Source organism: Neomonachus schauinslandi, chromosome 5 (genome assembly GCF_002201575.2).
Source record: "Neomonachus schauinslandi chromosome 5, ASM220157v2, whole genome shotgun sequence".
NCBI lineage: Eukaryota > Metazoa > Chordata > Mammalia > Carnivora > Phocidae > Neomonachus > Neomonachus schauinslandi.
In genome coordinates this window covers 166,298,379-166,321,472 of record NC_058407.1, presented here as the reverse complement: position 1 = coordinate 166,321,472, position 23,094 = coordinate 166,298,379, and the positions used below count along the sequence as shown (strand labels likewise).

The window sequence follows — 23,094 nt, the reverse complement described above, 5'->3', positions numbered from 1 at the left end:
GCCTTTCTCCCCCTGGAGACCTAGCTCCCTGCCAGGAGACCACCTGAATCTGGGGCCAGGGAAAGCTCCCCCGCAAGCTGACCTTCCCCAGGTGGAAAAGGGAGCAGGAATTCCAGACTGAGGGGGTGGCACCCACAAAGGCAGAGCTGTGTCCATCTCTTGCTGAGCGCCCACACACGCCAGGCCCTGTGTCTCTCACACGGCCTCATGGAGCCCTTCACAAGCCTGTCAGATAGACGCCGTGGTCATGCCCATTTCACGGCTGAGCACACTGAGGCTGCAAGAGGCAGCCTGGGTTAGCAGGCACCCAAGTCATACCCAGGACTGTGCTCTTGAGGAGCCTCAGCGGGGAGTGTTGGGTGGTGGGGGAGGAGGATAGTGAAACAATGAGGCCAGAATTAGAAAAGGCCTGGACCAAAACTTTGCTGGTGACTCAAGCTTTAGCTTGTAGCATTGGAGGTTTTCTTTTTCAGTCAACAAAATGATAGGATCAGATTTGCGTTGTCTTACAATTACCATGGTAACCAGGCTTCCACCCACCAGGGGTGGATTGGAAAAGCAGAACTGGGCCAGTGAGGCCAGGGGAGGGCTGAGGAGGCTGACCCCAGGCGGCCGGCGGCAGGACCCAGCGGAGGTGAGTGGTGCTAGGATCTAGAGGTGGCATCGGTGTGGGAGGGAGGCCAGGCGGAAAGTTCCAGAAGGGTGATGGTGGTACCCAGGCCCCAGGCTGGGTCTCCGGGCCCATGAAACATCCAGGGGCCCATAGCATTAGTGGGACCAAATCGGTGCTTTAGCGCAGGGTGGCGATGGGCTGGGCAGGGCCCGTGGGAAGGTGGCAACTGCCGCCACCCCTCAGACCAGTGTGTCGCCAGCAGAGACGGCCCAGGGGGCACACTGACCTCCAAGGGACCTTGCAGGAAAAGAGCCTGTGAAGGAACAGAGGGAGGCGGAGCCCGAGGAAAAGAGGTGGAGGAATTTGCTGGTAAGAAGAGCTGAGAGTGGGAGCCCTTCTGGGAGACACCAGAGGGATCAAGGAAATAACATTCTAGAACTATTCTCAAATATCAGTGGCCAAAAAAAGTGCCTTGTTGGGTAGTGAACTCCCCGTCACTGGGGGCATTTGAGTGGAGATCGAGCAGCCACTTACTTCCCAGCAGGAGCCGCCTTTGGCTTAACTGTCACCTGCCTGGAGAAAGGGAACCCTAGCCTTTGAGAACCAGGAAGGGCTCAGAGGGAGGGTCCTCATCCACCTCATCACTTCCAAGTGCCTCCCAGCTCCCTCCTGGGCAAACGCAGTTCCCCCAGGACCCAGGCCCCCCCAACCCCCACCCCAGCGGTGCAGCCCTCCCTGCCAGCTCCAGGGGACTCTCCGATGAGCAGCCAGAAGCCAAGAAGCAGGCCCCCCACTCCCCACTCCCCACCCCAGAGCAGGGGCTCTGGGTCCCAGAGACAGAGCAGAGCTGCCGACTTCCTGTGTGACTCCAGCAAGTCAGGTTTGCCTGCCTGGGCCTCGGTTTCCCTCCTTGTAAAGCGGGAAGGTCCCACGCCGGGGCGTCCTGGGGCGCCCTGGGGCGCACAGCCAGGGCAGGGAGGGGAGGACCGGGTGGCCCGTCGCGCGCGCGGGAGGTGGCGAGGTGGCGAGGTCGAGAGGTCGAGAGGCCGGCCAGGCGGAGCGTGGAGGGCCTGGAAGGCCTGGCTTTGCAGCGTGGACTAGACCCTGCAGACCCGGCCTTGGCAAGCTCTTCCGCTGACGTCCCCCGCAGCCGGAGCCCCAGCACCCCTGCAGTTTCCAGGGGGGCCGAAGTTTCCAGGGGGGCGCCCCCCATGCTCTATCTCGGAAGTCCGCACACGGTCTGCTCCCAAAACTCTGCACTTAAGATTAATTTTGACTGAAGGAACCGTGTTCAGTTACGTTCTGCTGAGGAAAAGAAATCATCCCACTTGACCCGCGTCACGCCCCCAGCATCACACCCCCAGCTCGGCCCGACGCCCCGCGTGAGAAGCTCAGCTGTGGGGTGGGTGAAGGGCCTCTCAAGCAGAGGGCTGAGATCCTGTTTGCAGGGGGGCAGGTGGGGGGCACTGCCAGGTCTCTCTGTGGGGGCTCCTGTCACTCAGCAGGTGCTATGCCAAGTGGGCTTCCTGGAGAAGGGGGCCAGCATGGGGCTGCTCTCAGCAAAGAATGAGAGGGGAGGGGGCGGCAGTGGTGAGTCCCCTTCGGCCCCCTCAGGAACTGATGCCACTTCTGAGCTGTGTGATCGGGGATAAGTGAACCTCCAGTCTCTAGACCCCTCCAGGTCACACGGAGCGGGGACATCTCCACGGTCCCCCTGCCCTCCTCCCTTCAGCCGCCCCGAGGGTCATTTCCTCCTCTCGGTGTGGTTACACACACCCACCTGCTCCTCTGGCCCCCGCCCCCCCCCCATATGTGGGCCCTCCCCACCCCCTCTCCACCCTTCCGACGCTGTCCCGCTCTTGAGAGCTCAAAATAAAGCCGTCCTTTCTCGAGTTTCTAAAGATATCCCCGTTCCAGCGCCAGCCACATGTTTCTTCACTTAATTATCTCTGCTTTTCTTTGTTAATTAGGCTCCAGTAACAGTGTCCCTGCTGCCTTCCCAGGAAATGCTGGGGCATCTGCAGGACGGGGCCCGGAGGCCTTTGTGGGCAGATGCCCAGCCGGGCTGCCAGGCTCCGCGCCGTTGGCCCGCTGCCTCCTTTCTTCCAGGGAGAGGCTGAACAATGTCATGTTGGGAGGCCCCTACCTTTTCCTGGCCCGGGGGACCCAGCTGGGTCCCCACAGCCCCATCCCGCCCCTGGGTTGGGTTAGTGGTCCCTAGCCCTGTCCTCCCTGAGCCCTGCTGGTTGGGGAGGGGGACCCCGTGGTTCCTAGAGCTGGGGGGCTCCCCAGAAGGGAGCAGCAGGGCGGGGGGGCTTCAGACTTTTTTGCAACATTCCAGAAAACCACACCGAAACTGGTTCCCCAGCTGGGACCACCCAAGCTCACAGGAACAACCAGCACCTTTATTTGGGCTGGATTGAGATGGGCTCGAAGGGTCACCAGGCCCGGCGTGCGGAACAGAAGTTCTCTCTGGCCAAGAAATGCATCTCTGAGCCGGGGGCATGGGGGCTAAGTGTGGTTCAGCACATGGGGTTGACTGGGTGGACTCCATCTTTCCAACCTGCTAGGGAGGGGTCTGGGGACAAAAGAGGCCTCGTGGTGGGAGTGGGGAGTAGGGAACAGGCAGCCCTGTCCTGAAGCCCACAGCAGGCATGGGGAGTGGGACATTCCCCTTCGGGAGCTCAGGCACTGCATACTTCTGGGGTGTCTGTGGAGCCAGGCACTGGGCTGGATGCTGGGCTTTTGCTCAACACCAGTTAAAAAAAAAAAAACAACAATCCTGTCTCATGGCGCTGACCTTCTGGTGTGGATGCAGAGAATCATGCACAAAGTGTAAAAGTGTGTCAGATGTGTGCTCGGGAGAAGTGGGGAAGCGGATGGGGGAGGTTGGGGTTATTTTTAGGGGGTTGCAACATGAGCTAGGCGGTGGCCAGGGAGGGCCTTTGGGGTGGTAGAGAGCCAGGGGGCTAGGGAACAGCAGTGCAGGCACAGAGAACGACTGCAAAGGCCCTGGGGTCACCTGCCAGGGGTGTCAGAGGAAGCAGGTGGGGGAAGTGGTAGGAGATGAGGTGGAAATGGGGAGAGAAGGCAGATTGTGTGAGGCTGGATGAGAACGTTGACTTTTGGGGCACCTGGGTGGCACAGTCAGTTAAGCGTCTGACTCTTGATTTTGGCTCAGGTCATGATCTCGGCTCGAAGGGTCACATGGGGTTGGCCCGGGTTTCCTGTGGCTGCCCGACCAGATTACCCCAACATAGTGGCTTAAAGCCACACACATTTTTTTTTCCCTTTAGAGCTGTAGAGGTAAGAGATCCGAGATGAGTCTTACCGGGCTGAAGTCAGGGTGTCAACGGGGCAGGTTCCCTCTGGAGGCTCTTGTCTTTCCCAGCTTCTAGAAACCCCTGCATTCCTCAGCGTGTGGCCTCTCCTCCAGCTTCAAAGCTTTTCACGCTGACTCTGCTTCTGTCGGCCCAACTCCTGCCCTTTGACCTTCTTGCCTCCTTCTTAGAAGGACTCCAGTGATTACATTTAGGGCCCACTTGGCTAACCCAGGATAACCTCCCCATCTCGAGATCTTTACCTTAGTCACACCAGCCAGTGTCTTCTGTCGTGTCAAGAAACGTAGTCACAGGCTCCGGGGACTAGGACGGGGACAGCTTGGGGGTCACGACTCAGCCTGCTCCGGGATTGGAAGCAGCCGAGGTTTCTCTCCTGGGCGTCCAGGAGGGGGACCCCAGAGAAGGAAAGCCCAGAGAGGAGGGCCAGGTTTGAGGGAGCCCTGGAGAGGCTGCTTAGGGACGTGCAAAATCAAAGGTGCCCCGAGAGGCAGTTGGAAATGTGGGTTTGGGGGTTGGGGGCGCAGAGATGCGGAGAGAAACCTGCGGTGTGGACAGGGTAGGAGGACCTGCTCTTTCTTCCCTCCCCCGAGCGTGGAAACAAGGTCCTGATACAGTCAGCACGATCATAAGCCTGGGTTTTGGACATGGTGTCCTCATGCCAGCTAGTTAGACGTCTGGATCTGGGGCCAGTCCCGGCCCCCGCTTACTCGCCGGGTAACCCGGGCCAGGTGGCTGTCTCTCCGTGCCTCAGTTTCCTTGTCTGTATAACGGAGGTAGTCACAGGCCCAGCCACCGAGGGTTGTTGGAAAGATTAAGGGAATGAATCCCTGCGGAGTTGTGAGAACAGTGCCCAGCGCGCAAGAGCTTGGTCTCTCTAACCCTTACTTATGGAGCGTCCGTGGTGTCGGGCATCATGGCAGGCGCCGGGGCTTTAACCGTGCGCACATGGATGAAAGCAGACAGGTCTCGGCCGACAGGGAGCGACCATTCTCGTGTGTTTGGCTGCAGCACGAGCTGCTGTGGTAGAACCACTGGATCGTGTCCTCGAAATCAGTCGCCCACCCCCGGTGATGCAGCAGAAATGCAGCCAAGTGCCCAGGTCTGTCCATCCTTCCCAGGAGGGGCGCTCTTGTCCTGCTCATCAGGCTCAGTGCGTGGCATTCTGTGCCTGGCTGGTCATGGCCACAGTTCAGCCTAGGGCCTGGCCGGCCCTGGGTCAGTGACGTCAGTGATGTCTGCCGCGTAGCTGGGACCTCGGAGGAAGGAATGGGAGAGGAGAGAGAAGGAGGCGGTTTCCCTTGGGAAGGGCCATGTGTGTGGCTGGCGCCAGGATCCCGGATGAACCCCCACAAGAAGACCTGGTGTTTAATCTGCCAAGCAGATGTGGGGTCTGTACCCCAGTGTCCGGCTGCTGAGAGGGCAGAAGAAGGGCCTGGTAGCCCCAGCAGGGGAGGCTCCAGCCAGCGAGCCCCGTCAGCCATTATTCCAGACCTTTGTGTGCAGCCCGTCAGCTAGAGGTCACAAAGCTGGGCCCCAGGGAGGGGAAGGGAGATGGATGGATGTGGGCACAGAGCCTGTCCAAGGAGACTCTGGGGGAGAAGGCTTGCTTTCTTCCCTCCCTTCTCCCGGTCCCATTAGACCTCATGCACTGACCAGATCAGTCCTGATCCCTGGTTCGGGACCCACTGTGCCATTGACCATCCCCTGCATGTGACCATCGTTCCATTGATTGATATAATTTTTTAATTTTGCAATAATTTTTAATTGCCAAAGAATTGCAAAGATCGCATAGAATCCCCAAATATACCCTTTGACCCATGCAGGGTCAGCAGAACCACGTACCTTTGTCAACACTAAGAATTCAACCTTGATCGGTACAATACGCATAACGAAACTGCAGGCTTTATATTTAGATTTTGTGAGTTCCTGCACTAAATGTTTTTTACGTTCCAGAATCCACTCTAGGATACCACAGTGCACATAGCACCCATTCATTTTTTTATTCTTTTGTTCGTATTCCTGCCCATGGGTCTACTTGTTAATCAATACTGCACTGAACCCCGTGAGCCCACCACCATCCAAGAATTAGAACAGCGCCCATAACGTGCCCTCCGCCCCCGTGTTCTCCCTCATCCTGCCCTCCTCTCTCCAGAACAAATACAACTGGTTTCCCTTATCCGCGGATTCATTTTCCGCGTTTCGGCCACCCGCGGTCAACTGCAGTCCAGAAGCAGATGACTGTCCTTCCGATAGAGCTCCAGAAGGTCAGTAGTAGCCTAATGCCACATCCTGATGTCTGCATCACCCACCTCACTTCTTTTCCCCATGTAGGCGTTTTATCCTCTTACATCATCACAAGAAGGGGAAGTACAATACAATTAGATATTTTCAGAGAGAAATAGACCACGTTCACGTGACTTTTATTATATAATACAGTACGTTGTCATAATTCTGTTTTATCGTTAGAGTTGTTCATCTCTTACTGTGCCTAATTTCTAAATTAAACTTTATCGTTGGTATGTACGTATAGGGAAAATCATCTGGTATATCTGAGGTTGACTCACTCTTCACAGGCCGACTTCTTAAGTGGCTTTATTACGTGTAATATTTGCTGAAACCAAAATTGTTTCCTTTTGCATGCTTTTTCCTTTTTTTTTTTCCTAAGATACATATATTTATTTCAGAGAGGGGTCGGGGAGGGGCAGAGGGTGAAGGTGAGGGAGAATCTCGAGCAGACTCCCCGCTGAGTGCAGAGCCTGACTTGGGGCTCCATCTCACGACCCTGAGATCACGACCTGAGCTGAAACCAGGTGTCGGCCACTTAACCGACTGCGCCACTCAGGAGCCCCACTTTTTACTTTTATAAGCGAGGCGTGTCCTCGTGTGTCAAGTCTGGACTTGCTTTTCCTACTCGGCCTTATGTAAGGTGATTCTGACATGTGACGCCGAGCCAGCTCGCGTCCACTGCTCCGTGCAGTTCTGGCAGGTGACCACGCCACTCTGCTGTCCTCGGCCACTCAGGTGGCTTTGTGGATTTCCTGTTAATAAGAGTGCTGTTAGGGCTCTTGGCCATATTTCCTTTGGCACGTGTAAGAAGTTTCTCTGGGGTGTGTTCTCCGAGAGCAGGCACGGGGGTGAGGCCGTCCACCCCGCTGCCATGCATGCGTGGCCTCTCTGAGCCTCAGTTTCTCCACCTCTAAAACCAGTGACAGAATTCCCGCTGCACCTGCGTGCCGGGCTGAGAGGGAGTGAAAAGGTGAAGCTGAGCATGCCTTCTCACTTTGATGAAGGTCTGGAGCCCGGAAAGGGAGGTGTGCAAGCTGCAGAGCCCGAGCAGGGGACAAGCGGGGGCAGCTGTCCCATCAACGTGGGGATCCCTGTGAACATCCACCCTCTGTTCGCTTGAGGGTCTGCGTGATGCCTGGAACACCCAGCCCAGGCCTGGCAGAGAGGAGGGGTCCCGCGGAAGCACTGGGAGAGGGGGAATTGTCCCCCTCCGAGCAGCCTGTCCCTTGCTGCAGGCTCCTCCTGGCCCCTTACCATCCTGAATGTCAGCGTACAGACACCAATCCGAGCTGTGGACCTCAAGCTGGTGGAGAGAGGCCCCCGGCTGTTCGCGGTTCTCGTACTTTGCCCCCGGGGAGAGGGCTGTGGGGCCATCGCAGACAGCAAGCACCCCGAGCCCTCTGGTTTCTAATTGTGTACCCAGCTTGGCTGTGATTTAGTAAGCTTGGTTGCTTTCTTCCCCCAGGCAAAATTCAGTTAATCCTCAAGCTAACAGACGGCAGATTAGACACAACCAGATGAGAGCTACTGGGGCAGACGGAGTGACAGAGACCAATAAGCTGGAATGAGCAGGAAGGGGGGCAGAAATGCCGACAGGGTGGGCCTGCCCTTGAAGCGTGTTGCTGCCCCGGGGTGGGGGGGGTTCAGGTCAACCTCTCCTCCCCCCCCCCACTCTGCCCCACCGTGTGCTACCTAAGAAAGGGGTACTTGATGCATTTTAGTAAACGGCCTGCCCACAATGGGTACGACAAACCCAGGAGATTGGAGAAGTTAAGCATCCGTTATCTGGAAGAGTCTCATACGTGAAGCTTAATTCCCCGAGACTCCAGGATAATGGAAACATTGATCTAATAGCGTCAGCGACAACCTGACTGTGATGGCGGGGGGCCTTCACCGTTTTTATCTGTGACACCATGGGATCCTCCTGGCAGGCCAGGAGTCCCATCTGAGGGATGTGGAAACAGGCCCAGAGAGGTGGAGTGACGTTCCAAACATCACATAGCATTAGGGGTAGAATCAAGATTGCCTTGCAGTCTGCTGAGCCAGGGACCCCCGTGTCACAGGCCCTGGGGACCCCCTTCCTCCCCGCTGCGGGCAGGCATTCAGGGAGGTACACTGGGGGGACCCACACTCCACATGGAGCCCTAACAGTGACATCTCCAAATGGAGAACATTCTGAAATGTTTGTCAACACCGGTCGGTGTTCTTATAGCCAGCCTGGGTTCAGAGGAGCTCAGACCGGTCCCCCCGAATAGGTTTGGTGACTCAGGCTTCAGAACAGTAAAACCGGCCCCAGGGCCATGCCAGGCACTGGGTTCTCAACGGCAGCCCCACCTGGTCTCCCCTGTCGTGGTAGTGACTTTCCAAACGAGGAAATCCAGTGGTTCGGAGAATTGTTCAAGGTCACGAGCTAATAACAGGATTTGAACCCCAACCGTCAGATACCCAAGTAAACACTCTTAACTCCCGGCTGCCCTTCAGACTGGGTTTATGGTCGAAGCCCCACACGGCCCCACACGGCCCACAGTGACTGTGCTCTCTGCCCCACCCCGTGTTCTCGGAGGGAGTTTCCTGGTCTTTGTTTTGCCCACAAGCAGACCAGACTCAGAGGGAAAAGCTCCCCGGGGCCTGTCCTGCCCCAGCCCAGGCTAGCGGGACAGCTGCTCCCACCGAAGCCCCAGGCCAGCAGGGAGCCTGGCTCTCCCCCTCAGGGCTGGAGCAGGGACACGGGACGGGGGGCTGGGGGCGTCTCCACCTGTGGTTCGACTTTGCCCATGCACCTCGAGGAGCTGCCTCCCATTTCCTGTGAGCCCCCAGACGGGGCAGGGGCTCTCTCCCCTCCAGCCCACACCAGAATCTACCCTCGCCTGTTTCACTCAAAAATGTACCATTGATGGGGCACCTGGGTGGCTCAGTCGTTAAGTGTCTGCCTTCGGCTCGGGTCATGAGCCCAGGGTCCTGGGATCGAGCCCCGCGTCGGGCTCCCTGCTCAGCGGGAGGCCTGCTTCTCCCTCTCCCACTCCCCCTGCTTGTGTTCCCTCTCTCGCTGTGTCTCTCTCTCTGACAAATAAATAAAATCTTAAAAAAAAAAAAAAAAGTACCTTTAAGAAAAAATGGAACTCCCTTCCTCCAAATTAAATAAAAACAAAAAAATTAAGACTTTTTAAAAATTAAAAAAGTAATCAGTAAAAACAAAGAGGGGAGAGGAGCCAAGAGGCACCCTTTCTGAGGCCTGGCGCTGTGCACATAGGAGGTGCTTAATACCCAGCAGCAGCACCTCCTCTGGGAAGCCCTCTCTGATTCCCAGCTGGGTTAGGTTCCCCCCACATGCCCTGCACTGATAGTTATCAAGGCCGGTAGGTCACCAAGCGTCCCTCACCATTCCTTGCCTTGGACCCGGGCTGTGTTTCTGTCCTCTGCTAAATGCCCAGGGGCAGCACCACATCCAGATGGGATGGTCTTCGTGAAATCTTGGGCCCAGACAAATGTCGTGTCAAGACAGTGAGCAGGAGCCCCGAGAGGGGACATCCCACGACGCCCGCACGGCAGGGCTAGCAGGAGCCCAGGTGCGTGGCTTCAGGTTCTCTACCCTTCTGGGGCCTGGTGTGGCCTCTGCCAGGGCGAGGGCCGTGTGAGGCTCAGGCCTGCGCGGTGTGCACCTCTCACCCACACAGCCGCCGGAGCCTCCAGGCCAAGGCAGGGGAGGGGAGACACGACACGGCCGTGTCCCCAGCCACAGCGGCCGCCACTTACAGGGCCCGTCCTTGAGGGGCCGTGCACTGCCTTTCAACCCAGCCGGCTTTGTGGGGTCCAGCTGTGTCGGCCCCGCCCCGGGCCCCAGGGAGACAGAGATTCCGGACTGTGAGCTGATAGGACAAGAGATTTAGAGGAAACAACCTGAGGATCAACCCTTCTTCCTACAGACGGGGAAACAGAGATCTCGGGGAACCCGGGGCTCTTGGTCAGACAGATGGACTGTTCCTGGCACTTGGCAGCTGTGTGGTCTTGGGGAAGTTGCTTGACCTCTCTGAGCCTCTGGTGTCCTCGGCTGTGGTGAGGGGTGGCCGTGCTCGTGCCCAGGAGAGCTGCCGGCATCACCGATGGGAATCCAGGCCATACTTCCCTGTCCTGTGGGTGCTGTCATGTCTGTGCGGAATCCTGGCACCAGAGGAATGCCTGGTGGCCAAGGGGGAGATGGACAGCGTCTGCCACCTCCCCACAGGCTCTAGGTGGCCCTTGGGCCCAGGGCTCTGTCAGGTTGCCCACTCAGGACCTGGAGAAGGGTCAGGCTGACTCTTGGCCACGGTGGGGTCCTGAAGACCATCTGGGAGGGCTGTGTTTGGGGGGGATGTGGGAAGAAGGAGGCCTCTAAGGGGGGCTCAGTTCAGTGTCTTGGTCCGACTGATGGGGCCATTACTTCCCCCGAGAGGGAGGACCCTGGGGTGCAGGGTGTCAGGAGCACCCGGGTGGCTGGATGGTCATGGTTGAAGAGACATATGCAGAAACTCTGAGATGTGGCAGATCTCGTTCCAGAGTCGGGAGCATGGGCATGACCGGGACCACACAAGGCACGGCGGGCCATCAGGAGTCCCGGGCAGCAGGGGCAGCAGGCGGACTGGGGAGGGAGGCTCCTCCCTGGCGGGGCTGCAGAGTTCCTGCATTGGCCTCCGAACTTGAACTGAGTTCTGTGAGATTTTCCAGATTAAAACAGGAGTTGTTTTTCTCCACAAACCCATTCTGTCTGTTCTGCCCCACATCTCCCAGGCCCTGGCTCCCCGCCTGCTTCCACTCCACTCCCACCCCTGTCTGCCGGAGGCCCGGCCAGCTCAGGGCACCCTTCCTGGAACTCCAGCTCCCTCCCCAGCCCAGGGCACGAGCCCATCAGGCCCCTCTGCCCCCAGGACCCTTGCATCCCATCCACACCCTCCACGTCCCCGGCCCAGCCCAGGCCCTGTCTCAGGGCTCACCTGGCCCACTGCCACTTTAGACTGAAGACGGGCGAGGGGAGCCCAGGCTCCAACAGCAGGTGTCCACGGAGGTCTGCCCTGGGCCCTGGGTGGGGAGAGTGTGCAGCCCCCGTGCTCCCGCAGCGTGCCTGTCTCCCCGGTCACGAGCCTCGGGCTCAGGATCATCCAGGCAGCCGGGGTGAGTTTCTGGCAGCCCGGCTCAGTCCAGCCAGTGACCTTGGCACCACCCCGTGCTTCCGCCACATCCAGCAGACCGGCCTGGGCCAGTTCTTCCCACCCCACCCCATCCATCAGAAGCCCCTGCCTGCCTTCTGAGAGCACACTCGAACAGCTAATATGGGAAGGGGGGACGGATGGATTGATGAACAGACAACCACGGCCAGAAACAAAGCTGCCTGATATTAACGCGGTGGGCAGGGGATGCCACATGGGAGTCCGTCCAGGGGCCGGCCCGTGCCCACCTTCACGGCCGCCTTGTCTTCCTCTCGTAGATGAAGATGACGCCAACAGACTAGGGGAGAAGGTGATCCTCCGCGAGCAGGTGAAGGAGCTCTTCAATGAGAAATACGGTCAGTGCATGAGGAGTAGGGTCTGTGGGGCAGGGTCTGTGGGGCCAGCCTTCCTGGGCAGCCCCTCCCTCTACAGCCAGCCTTGGCCGCCTCCAGTTCCACCCCCAGCTGCCCTGCCAGTGACTGGTGGGAGCTGACCCCTCACTTCCCTGTCCGAACATTGGGAAAGAACCCATCTGGGGCGCCCAGGGCAGAGATTGCAGGTCAGCATTTCCGCTGCTCTAGGGCTGGGCCTTGCGGCAGAGGCCATGCATGGCCCACGGCCAGGTGCTTGTTTGTGCATCTGCCCAACACACACTTAGCCGTGAGGACTCTGGGGGAGGGCGTCCGATCCCTGCCATCCTGGGGCTCGGAATCTGTGCAGGGAGGTGGTCAGGGAATAGGTAAGGGCCATGCGATGCTAGGTGAAGGCACCCAGGGTGCCAGGGCAGAGCCCAGTTGGGACAATTAATAATATGGTTACGGGGCGCCTGGCTGTCTCAGTGGGTGGAGCGTGCAACTCTTGATCTCAGGGTCGCAGGTTCGAGCCCCACCTTGGGTGTAGAGATTACTTAAAAATAAATTCTTTTTTTTTTTTTTTTTTGTTTAAAGATTTTATTTATTTATTTGACAGAGAGAGACATGAGAGAGGGAACACAAGCAGTGGGAGTGGGAGAGGGAGAAGCAGGCTTCCCGTGGAGCAGGGAGCCCGATGCGGGGCTCGATCCCAGGGCCCTGGGATCATGACCTGAGCCGAAGGCAGCCGCTTAACGACTGAGCCACCCAGGCGCCCAAAAATAAATTCTCAAAAATAAAATAAAATCTTAATAATAATAATAATATGGTTACAGGCGAGCTTTCTAGATCATTGAGTGCCAAGCTCTGCTAGATGCTCTGTATACATTACATTTTATTTGATGAATTTAGTATTATTTCCATTTTGCATTGTAGCAGGGAGACGGACGTAATAAAAAATATTTTTAAATAGAATTTCAGAGAGTGATAACGGAGAAGACAAAACAGTAGCAGGTTAAGGGGTTGCCTGGGGGGTGGGGCAGGAATGCCCCTGGGAGGATGGGACGTATGTTAGCTAAGACTAGAGACTCGAATGTCAGGAGGGGACACACATTCCAGGAAAAGCTTGCCGGGCAGCAGGGACAGCTGGGTGACTGGGGACCAGCAAGGAGGCCAGAGGGCCTGGGGTAAGCAGCCGGGGGAGGCCCCCAGTGCACAGGGAGGGGCGGGCAGGCCTAACGAGGAGTTGGGGTTTCGTTCTGAGAGTGAGAAGCGACTCTGCTGGTGTTTGGTGGGGTCGTCTCTTTCACTTGTCATTGTGAAATCAAAATTCAGACACGGACGAAAATGGGTATTGGTGACCTGCCACGTCACCCAAAGCCAGCCCCTGTGATCACCAACATTTTGCCAACCTGACTTCTTCAGTGTCCATGTACACACTTCGGAATTTTTGAAAACACACCCAAGACACCCTATCCTATCATCCATAAATAACTTAAGTAAGGACTTTGTAGTTTTTCTACCATAATAGTAGATCTTAAGCAGAGATCACATCTCTTGTTTATCAGTTCTGGGTACGCACACTTAACATTGCACCAGGCACGCGCCAAAGTGCCTGTTTTATTGCGAGCACTGGGTATTAGGTTTATAGTTTTGCTAAGTGGATTTAAAAAAAAAAGAAGGTGTGTGTATTGATTTTTAAACTCTGTAGTATGGTGGCCGCCAAGCTGGACCATACCAGGATCCAGCCCTTTCCCCGGGGGGCGTGGCCTCTCACAGGGGACCTCTTCCCCTCGCACTGACCCACCGTGTCTTGTAGGCGAGGCCCTGGGCCTGAACAGGCCTGTGCTGGTCCCGTACAAACTGATCCGGGACAGCCCAGACGCCGTCGAGGTCACGGGCCTGCCCGACGACATCCCTTTCCGGAACCCCAACACGTATGACATCCACCGGCTGGAGAAGATCCTGAAGGCCCGAGAGCACGTGCGCATGGTCATCATCAACCAGCTCCAGTGAGTGCCCCCAGCATCCAGCGCGGGGTGGGCACAATGGGCCGGGGCCATGGGAGAGGGGACTGCTTGCATCTGGTGGGGAAATTTCCAAAGCAGTCCCAGCCAGAAGACGAGAGAGACGGAGACAGATGGACAGACAGACAGACTGGTGCCTCTTGCTTGCCCAGATTCCAAGAGACAGATAGCTTAACACTCTCATCTTCATGGTGGGTCAGCTGGGACACAAACCCAGCTCTCTCACTCCATCCGGGTCACTGTAACACAATACTACAGACCAGGAGGCTTATAAACAACACACATGGACTTCTCACAGTTCCGGAAACTGGGAAGTCCAAGATCAAGGTGGTGGCAGATTCAGGGTCTGGTGAGGACCCACTTCCTAGGTGACCATCTTCTTGGGGCGCCTGGGTCACTCAGTCTGTTAAGCATCTGCCTTCAGCTCAGGTCATGATCCCAGGGTCCTGGGATCGAGCCCCGCATTGGGCTCCTAGCTCAGCAGGAAGCCTGCTTCTTTCTTTCACTCTCCCTTTGTGTTCTCTCTCTCTCTCTCTCAAATAAATAAATAAATAAAAATCTTAAAAAAAAAGAAAAGATTGTATGGTGACAGATGTTAACTAGACTTAACATGGTCATCATTTCACAATATATACAAACATGGAATCGTTATGTTGAACACCTGAAACTAACACGGTATTATTATATCAATTATGTGTCAGTTATGTGTCCTTTATGTCATATGTCAATTATACCTCCATAAAGGGGTGCCTGGGTGTCTCAGTCGTTAAGTGTCTGCCTTCGGCTCAGGTTGAGATCCCAGGGTCCTGGGATCGAGCCCCACATCGGGCTCCCAGCTCAGCGGGGTGTCTGCTTCTCCCTCTCCCTCTGCACCTCCCCTCTGCTTGTGCTGTCTCCCTCTCTCCCTCTCAAATAAATAAATGAATAAAATCTTTAAAAGAAATTATACCTCGATAAAAAGAAAATACACACAGCAAACTTGGGAAACACGAAAAGGTAGAAAAAAAGAAGGCAACCATGTAACTGTCCTCTTCAGGCCTAATACTGTGATGCATTAACTTTTTCCCCTATGCACATTTTCTTTTCAATTTTACGCTTGATGTTTTAAATTTTTTTAAGATTTTATTTATTTATTTGAGAGAAAGAGAGAGCGGGGTAGGGGGGCAGAGCAAGAGGGAGAAAGAGTCTCAAGAAGACTGTGCTGGGCATGGAGCCCGATGCGGTAACCCTAAACCAAGAATTGGCCGCTTTAGAATTAAAATATTTGTATATATCCAAAAAAAAAAATGAAATGATTCAGACGGGTTTCAAATAAAAAGCATTTTCCCTCCCACCTACCGTCCACCCCCTGAAGCAACTACTAGACAGTGCAAGAAACCACAGCAAAAAAATGCTCACCCCCCCCATAGGCGTACCTCCCAGAAAGAACCGCCAAAGACATTCTAGAACTTTCCTTCCCCATTTCCACGTTTCTTTTAATGCCTATTAGATTTTTATTTGTGGCAAATGAAACTGAGATCATACAGTATTTATCTGTAGACAGTAAATAAAACTTGCTGTTTCTTGTCTGGCTGTCTTGTACACGTTCGAACATTATCCACGTCCCTGAGGATTCCCTTTAGTGACTGACCAGTCATCTGAATAGATAGACCATAATGTCCTTTTCTGATGGACATTTAGGCTGCATCTCATTTGGGAGGGGGGGTTCATACAAAGAATGCTAAAAGTAAAACAATAAAATAAAAATTAACGCATACATAAAAAAATAATAGTGTGATGAATATCCACTTCTATAAATCTAGGCACACACTTTTTTTAAGTTTATTTACTTAAGTAATCTCACACCGAATGTGGGGCTCGAACTCACAGCCCCGAGATCAAGAGCCACATGCTCTACCAACTGAACCAGCTGGGGATCCCTAGGCACACATTTCTGACCACTTGGTCAGGCGACACCCTCGACTTCTAGACCAGGAAAGCGGGCCCCAAGGGGTGATTGGCCTGGCAGGGCACTGCCTGGTCTGGGGGGGATGCCCACCGTTTCCATCCGGGTCTTACCTCACACTCCAGCGGCGGTGGGAGCATCTCCTCTCGTGAGAGGTGTCGCCCATTTTCAGGGGGCAGGTGGGAAGGAAGAGGGGAAACCCCATTTTTCTAACTGCCACCTCCTTTCTTTTCCTTTTAGACCTTTTGCAGAAATCTGCAATGACGCCAAGGTGCCAGGTAAGGCGGAGGCTGGAAAAGCCACCTCTCTGCCTCTCAGGGACCAGGGTCTGTGGGTAGATCTGGTCCAGGTGGCTTGCGGTCGGTAGCTGACCACCCAGAGGGGGTATAGTGCTCCCTGCCCAGTGGGTCCACAGGGAGCCTGCAGGTGCCCACCAGAGGGGGCCCGGTCACAGCACGGCTGAGTGTGTCACATCAACGGGAGATGAGGAGGGGCAGGCTAGAGCCAGGAGGAGGGGGCGGCCAGTGGGATCATGGAAGCCACCTGGGGGGGAGAAGGATGCTGTGTGACCAGCAGGGGGAGGCAGGCCGCATGGCCGAGACTGGCTGGGGCCGGTGGGAGGGGGTACCCCACCATTCTGCCTGCATTTGCAGGGCACACACCTGCACCAGACACTGTCTCTTAGAACCCTTGAGTGCACAGGAAGCTGGGAGGCCATCTGGTGCCATGGTTCTGCCTGAGAAGATGCACCGTAGAAACGGCGGAACATTCCTCAGAGTGATTGGGAGGCGTGCCGCTGATTAAAATACACAGATCTAGTCCCAACCACATTGTGCAGCTGGGAAGCTGAGGCCCAGAGAGGGAAAGGGGCTTGACGGGGCCACGTGGGGAGTTGGTGGCCACCTCAAGCCATCCATCCGAACTGCAGGCCCAGCAAGTGCTTAGTGGGGACCGTGATGGGCCCCCATCCTGGCCTGAGACCTGAGGCCCCAACTCCAGCTGGGTCCAGGTCCCCCTAGAACGGCACGGCCTAGGGTGGCACAGCCCGGCCAGGAGCCACCTCCCTCTGTCCTGTGCTGATCACGGGGGCCAGGTGAGGCACCAGATTCGCGGGTAGGGAGGTGACAGGTTTGGGAGCTGTTCCCAGGTCGAAGGCAGAGATGCAGAAGGCCCTGCCGAGGCGTCGGGAGGAGAGTTTAGGACAGATGCTCAGAGGGCAGACGCCATGACTTGCATCCACCACTCCCTCCCACCATGGCCATCTTTAGGGTCTTCCAGTGACCCCAGGTTGGCTGTGACCTTGGGCCAGCACCTCTGCCTTCCTGTTCATGTGGGGCCCCCTACAAAAATCCCTTTTCTCTGGCTGAGCTCCTTCCGCCCCCAGAATCTTCTGTTTCCCAGGATGTCTGTTTATGCCGTAGTCACAGACCCCCAGCCTCTGATTTTTCTTCATCAGCTGGACAAACAGCCACCTCATGGGCTCGGCCAGCCCTCAGGCCATTTGATTATCACCCAGTCTGGTTTCTACTCAGTGACCTGGCCCGCTCAGTCAAGCACCAAACCCTACTTGTGTGGTGCACGGTTGCAGATCTTTTTTCTAAGTCTCATATATTCCTATCAATTTAATTCTGCAGCAACAGAACCCCGGCTGAGTCCTGCCCTGTGCTGGGCTGGGTGCTGGGCTCTTTCATACACAGTAACCTCCTTTGAGTCTCACATCACACGGTTTTCCCCGTTAGGCTCAGAGAGGTTAATCGATTTGCCCGGGGTCACACAGCAAGGGTTGGCAGTAATGGGAATTGGAATCTGGGACTTCTGACTATAAACCTGAGTCTCTTTCCCCGGGGACACTGCGTGCTGTGAACTGTCATCTGTCAGCATTCTCAGGTTGGGGTCATCACACATCCACAGTTAACAGTAGCGACAATATGGATACCAGCTCTCAGTTGCTGAGTATTTCTGGGGGCCCAGGCATATTACCCACGGGAGCCTGGGTCCCCCTCAACATTTCACTCGCAAGGAAATGAAGGCACAAGTCCGAGTGACTTGAAGTGACTTTCTCCAGGGCCCGAGGCCGAGCTCTTCACTGCAGAATGCTGGGCCCTGGGAGTTCTGGGGAGGCCGGCCCCCACAGGCTGGATGGTCTGCGGATGACATAAGGAGGACATGGGCCTGAACTGAGCCCGCTCGGGGGGCACACCTGGGGGGGTGAGGCTCATGTTAGCAAAGGCAGGGAGGAGAGCCACGGGGCTGTGGGGCCTGGTTGAGGACAGAGGTTGGAGGGCTGGGCCTCGGCCACCGGCGGGGGAGAGGGGGGTGGTCTGGGGGGGGTCTGGAGCCTTGAATGCCGAGAAGGGGGCTTGAAACCTGAAAACAAAAGCCTTCTCCCGAGGGGTTCGAAGCCGAGACCCAGCAGCAACCTCTTCTCCCCCAGCCAAAGACAGCGGCATTCCCAAGCGCAAGAGAAAGCGGGTCTCCGAAGGGAACTCCTTCTCCTCCTCCTCCTCGTCTTCCTCCTCCTCATCCTCTAACCCGGAGTCCGTGGCGTCCACTAACCAGATCTCACTCGTGGTAAAGTTGCACAGATCCGGACCTGACCGCTCGGCTCTTTGGCCTTCACCCCGCACGCGGGCAGGGCTGTCTGCTCTGGGGCGTGGGTTTGGGGTGCAGGGAAGCACTGGGCCCTGAGTGGGGCTCCGCAGCCTCAGGGCTGCAGACACGTCTGCCCGATCTCCTCAAGAGATAGTCCAGCCCTGTCATCGGCTGCTCACGAGCCCCCGGGCCAGGAAGTCACACCTCCGCTGGGCAGGTGGGCAAGCGGGAGCCCGGGAGAGGGTAGGGGGCTCCCCTGGGCGGTACCAGAACAGGACCCCGAGCAGACAGACTCTCGGTTCCCGGGCTGTCAGAGGCTAGGTTAATCTCTGCACTCACCTCACGAGCTCCGGGCCCCACCACAGCCCTGTGAGGTGTAGGTGTTACCCGCAGGGTGTGGAGGAGGGAAGTAGGGGTCAGCGGCTAGTTGGTGGCCTCACTGCGGTCAGCCGTGATGGAGGACCCACCTGCAGCCCCCTCCCGTCCCACCGTGTGGTTGGCCTGGGTTCTCTCCCATCCAAGAGGAAAACCCCATGAGGGGCACACACGCATGACAGTTCTTTCTGACTTCAAAATACTAGCTTTGAAATCCTGAGTCCTATGGGGAGAATATTGGAGCACCTTTGAAAATGATTTGGGGATTTATCGTTTGACTGTGCCCCCCCTTTAACCGCTTCCTGGAAAAAAAACCCAAAGTTCAGGCCGTACCTTTCTCCCCACCTAGGAGTGCGTCCACGGGGTCCCTAGCTCTTCCCGCATCCAAGAGCCTTGCGGAAGTGGGGAAGGCCTTGTGGGCCAGGCAGAGGCGGCCTGGAGGGAGGGGGACAGACTTTCTGGGGCATAAGGCCCGGAGGGGGCTGAGTGTGTGGGGATGACCACCTGTTCTGAGCCACTCCTCAATTTTGTCTGGTCCACATGAATAGCCCCTGGGACACAGGTGGGAACAGGTCGGAAGGCCTGAGCCCAGGCTCCATGGGCATCAGTGAACTGCATGACCTTGGACAGGTCATGTTCCCCTCTCTGGACCTTCAGTGCCTCAAAATGAATCGCATCTGAGAAGGCCCTTCAGAAAGCATTGCTAAGTGGTCTGGCGGTCTTTCCGTGTCACCCGGAGTCCTAACCCAGACCGTTTGTCCCCCTCTCTCTAGCAATGGCCAATGTACATGGTGGACTATGCCGGCCTGAACGTGCAGCTCCCGGGACCTCTGAATTACTAGACCTCAGTGCTGAATCAGGACCTCACTCAGAAAGACTAAAGGAAATGTAATTTATGTACAAAGTGTATATTCGGATATGTATCGATGCCTTTTAGTTTTTCCAATGATTTTTACACTATATTCCTGCCACCAAGGCCTTTTTAAATAAGTAAAAAAAAAAAAAAAAAAGCCTGGCCCTTGCTCATAACTTCTGCGTATTCTCGTTTGGAATTACAACTGTCACTGGGATGAGGTCAGGAAACCCGGCTCAGACGGCCTGCCAAGGTCCTCCTTCCTTGCCAGAGCAGAGGCCATGTCCCTGACCGCTGGGCCCTGCTGTCTGGGGACAGACTTCTCTCATTTCTCTGCCGCTGGGGCCGCGTGGCCTCCCAATGAGGTGGCACGGAAGGCCAGGTGGCAGACTGACACCCTGGCTTCAGGGAGCGCACAGGGTGGAAGGGGGCTGTCTTGGTGAATTAGCAGGGGACGTCTCAAGCGTTAAGTATGATCATCAAGCCTGGACTCTCCGTGGCTGGAGAGAAGGCACCCTGGCCGAGGGGCTCTGGATTGGGCCCGGAGGGGTGGGGCGGATTTTTGATAGAGCTCAAGGGCATCTGAGCAGAGTGATGGGTCACAGCTGTGTTTCAGCAAGGCCACTTTGGTGGCAGGTGAGAAGATGAAGGAAGGGTTAAGACTGAAGGCAGAAGGACAGGTCAAGAGGGCCCGACAGTGGGCAGCGGCCCCGTTCACTGAGGCGGGGGAGGCAGGGTCCCCTGGGAGCACAAGGCAGCACCGAATCTAGAACCATCTCTGAAGCGGAGACTTGAAGAGCACAGTTGGGGTTGGCAGGGCAACGCGGGACGGGGAGGACAGGACCATGATCTAGGATAGTCACTTGTGCCAAGGCTGGGAGGCTGCCCGAGACCGGGCGTTCCAGGAACAGGGAGTGGCTGGAGGTGAGATTAGCGCTCGGTGAGGATGCTCAGCGGGCTGGGCAGAGCCCAGCTGAAGGGGTGAGTGGGGCAGAAATGCAGCCTGGGTTCTCTGGGCTGAGGGCTGAGCCGTGCACCCTGGGGCCGGCCCGCATCCCTTTTTTCACCAGCCTTGTGGAAGTGTGTAAGGCCTGGGGGGTAGGGGGGCACCACCGGATCTGCATTATAGAAGGGCCCGCCTCCCGAAGGAGAAGCTGCTAGACCACAGGGAGGCTCCTGTAATTGTTCCAGAAGAGCTGGCCCGGGGCCCAGCCAGGTGGAGAATAACAAGGTCAGCCAACAGGACTTGGAAGTCAAATGGACAGGAGCACTGGGGCAAGGAGGAGTCACAGTGACCACAGGGTCAAGCCAAGGGCCAGAAGCAGGCCCAGGACTCGGAGGAGCTCTGAGTCCTGACTCAGCTAATTACACGATCAAAACAGGCCGGGAGCTTTCTGCCAACCGGTGGGATCAGCCCCGTGCCCAGAGCCGGGAGGGAAGGCCCCAGGCCAGCCTTCCGGACTCCGCTTCCTCCTGGAACGATGCCAGAAGCCACAAGGCTGGCACACAGCGCCCCAACTGCTCCTTTCTGCTGCCACCACCTCCCTCCCCCATCCCAGGGGCCCCGGGACCCACCAGGACCCTCCACCCCACCTGCAGACCCCTGCCCCTTTCCAGGATCGGAGCTGGGGCGCCCCCGCCATTCATCACCGCCCTTAAGGCAGAAACTCTGAAATCGAAGACAATCTGGCAGCTACCACCTGGCCTTCAGCCCCCGCTCCTGGAGGCCAAGCTCCCCTGATCTAATCCCGTCTCCCCCGGATTAGACGCCTCGGGTGCTTTTCCTGCCCCCCAGCACTGAGTGCAAACGTCTCCGGCCCGGCGCTCCGGGCTCTTCCCCTCTGTCCCCTCCCCTGCCCCTCACCCCACCGCCCGTCCCCTTCCTTCTCCACCGCGTCCCCGGGCCCGGCCCCCCGCAGCCCCCGCAGCCCCCAGCAGCCCGCTCCGGGGCGGCTGGCGCCTCTCGATTGCCCAGAGACGAGCCACCGCCCCCGCCCAGACCCCCGGCCGCGGCCGGAAGTGACTCCTGCCCCGCGGGCGTCTGCGCGGGAGGCGGGGCGCCCGGGGAGGGCCCGGGAAGCCGGGCGCTGCGGCGCGCGAGCCTCCGCCGTCTGTCTGTCTGCCTGCGCTCGCGCTGTGCCGACGCGTGCAATGAGGCCGGTGGTGCAACAAAGCCTCGCGCCTTGGGGCCCCACCCCATTGCACGAAAGCAGAAGGGGGACACCCCCCCCCCCAAGGCAAAGCCCTTGAACCCAGAGGTGGCCTGTGTCCGTTTCAGCCCGTCTCGGGAGCTCTGCGCACTGGACCGTGTGTCCGGGCCGAGGGCAGAGGGCGCGTTTGGGGGCCGCTGGGCCGCCCGCCCCCTTTCGCTTTGCCCGCGGTGCTCGCCCAGCCCGGATCTGGTGGGGATGCCTTCCTCTTTCCCGCAGGCAGGCCTTCTCCCTGCAGAAGAGCCCAGATGCTGTTTATGCAACCTCTCCAGAATTTCAGTGTACTGTACTTTTTAAAGTGATTTGATTCAAAGCACTCATTCTTTAATTAAAGTTCATTTAGCTGCCATCTGTCTGGGTTCAAAATGGCTTCGTGTTTTGCAACTCTAAATGAGGATTGTTACTGGATTTGTAAACACATCCACCAAAAAAAAAAAAACCAACAACAAAAAAAACAACCACAAAACATTTTCAAAAGTAATAAATGAGGAATGTGCTGAAGGAGTGTTAGGAGCTGCATCTTAAACATTCTAATTGCTGGGGAATGTATTCTGGTGAGTACATAATCATTTTATATACAAATCTTTGTACAAAAAGCTGGTATCAGTGAAAAGATCAAGATTGTAGAAAATGCCGGAATTATATCTGACTGAAAACAGTAATAAAGCAATAATCAGCGCAGGGACAAAGCTAGGGTGAGGCGGGAGGGGAGGCAAGGGAGGGGCAGCTCTCAGGCACCAGCTCCCCTGCAGCCATGCTCCCTCACCACCCAGGTGCGTCCCTTCTGCTATAAAGAAGAGGGTGATCCTGAGCCCCGGTGGCAGGGTCCTCCTTTAAGGGGTCAAGACTTTATGGAACACCTGGCTGGCTCAGTCCCTAGAGCATGTGACGCTTGACCTCAGGGTTGTGAGTTCAAGCCCCATGTTGGGCATAGAGATTACATAAAATTTTTTTTTAAAGATTTATTTATTTAGGGGCGCCTGGGTGGCTCAGTCGTTAAGCGTCTGCCTTCGGCTCAGGTCATGATCCCAGAGTCCTGGGATCGAGTCCCGCATCGGGCTCCCTGCTCTGCGGGGAGCCTGCTTCTCCCTCTCCCACTCCCCCTGCTTGTGTTCCCTCTCTCGCTGTGTCTCTCTCTGTCAAATAAATAAAATCTTAAAAGAGACAGAGAGCGCACGCCCGGGAGGGGCAGCAGGAGAGGGAGAGAGAATCTCAAGCAGACTCTGTGCTGAGCATGGAGCCTGCTGTGGGGCTTGACCTCACCAGCCTGAGATCACGACCCGAGCCCACTTAACCCACTGCACCACCCAGGCACCCCCAAA

At 56.7% G+C, this 23,094-nt stretch overlaps 1 protein-coding gene across 2 annotated transcripts in view; it reads left to right on the top strand.

Moving 5' to 3' along the window:
- Positions 1-19,671, top strand: part of GTF2IRD1 (GTF2I repeat domain containing 1) — a 68,642-nt gene extending 48,971 nt beyond the window's left edge. For both annotated transcript variants that reach the window (XM_044915132.1, XM_044915131.1), the window contains exons 22-26: positions 11,699-11,776; positions 13,590-13,782; positions 15,983-16,020; positions 18,177-18,313; positions 19,483-19,671. In XM_044915132.1, the coding sequence (XP_044771067.1) occupies positions 11,699-11,776; positions 13,590-13,782; positions 15,983-16,020; positions 18,177-18,313; positions 19,483-19,551 (515 nt within the window). In that variant the 3' untranslated portion in view covers positions 19,552-19,671. The remainder of the gene's footprint in view (positions 1-11,698; positions 11,777-13,589; positions 13,783-15,982; positions 16,021-18,176; positions 18,314-19,482) is intronic.
- The last annotated feature ends 3,423 nt before the right edge of the window (positions 19,672-23,094 follow it).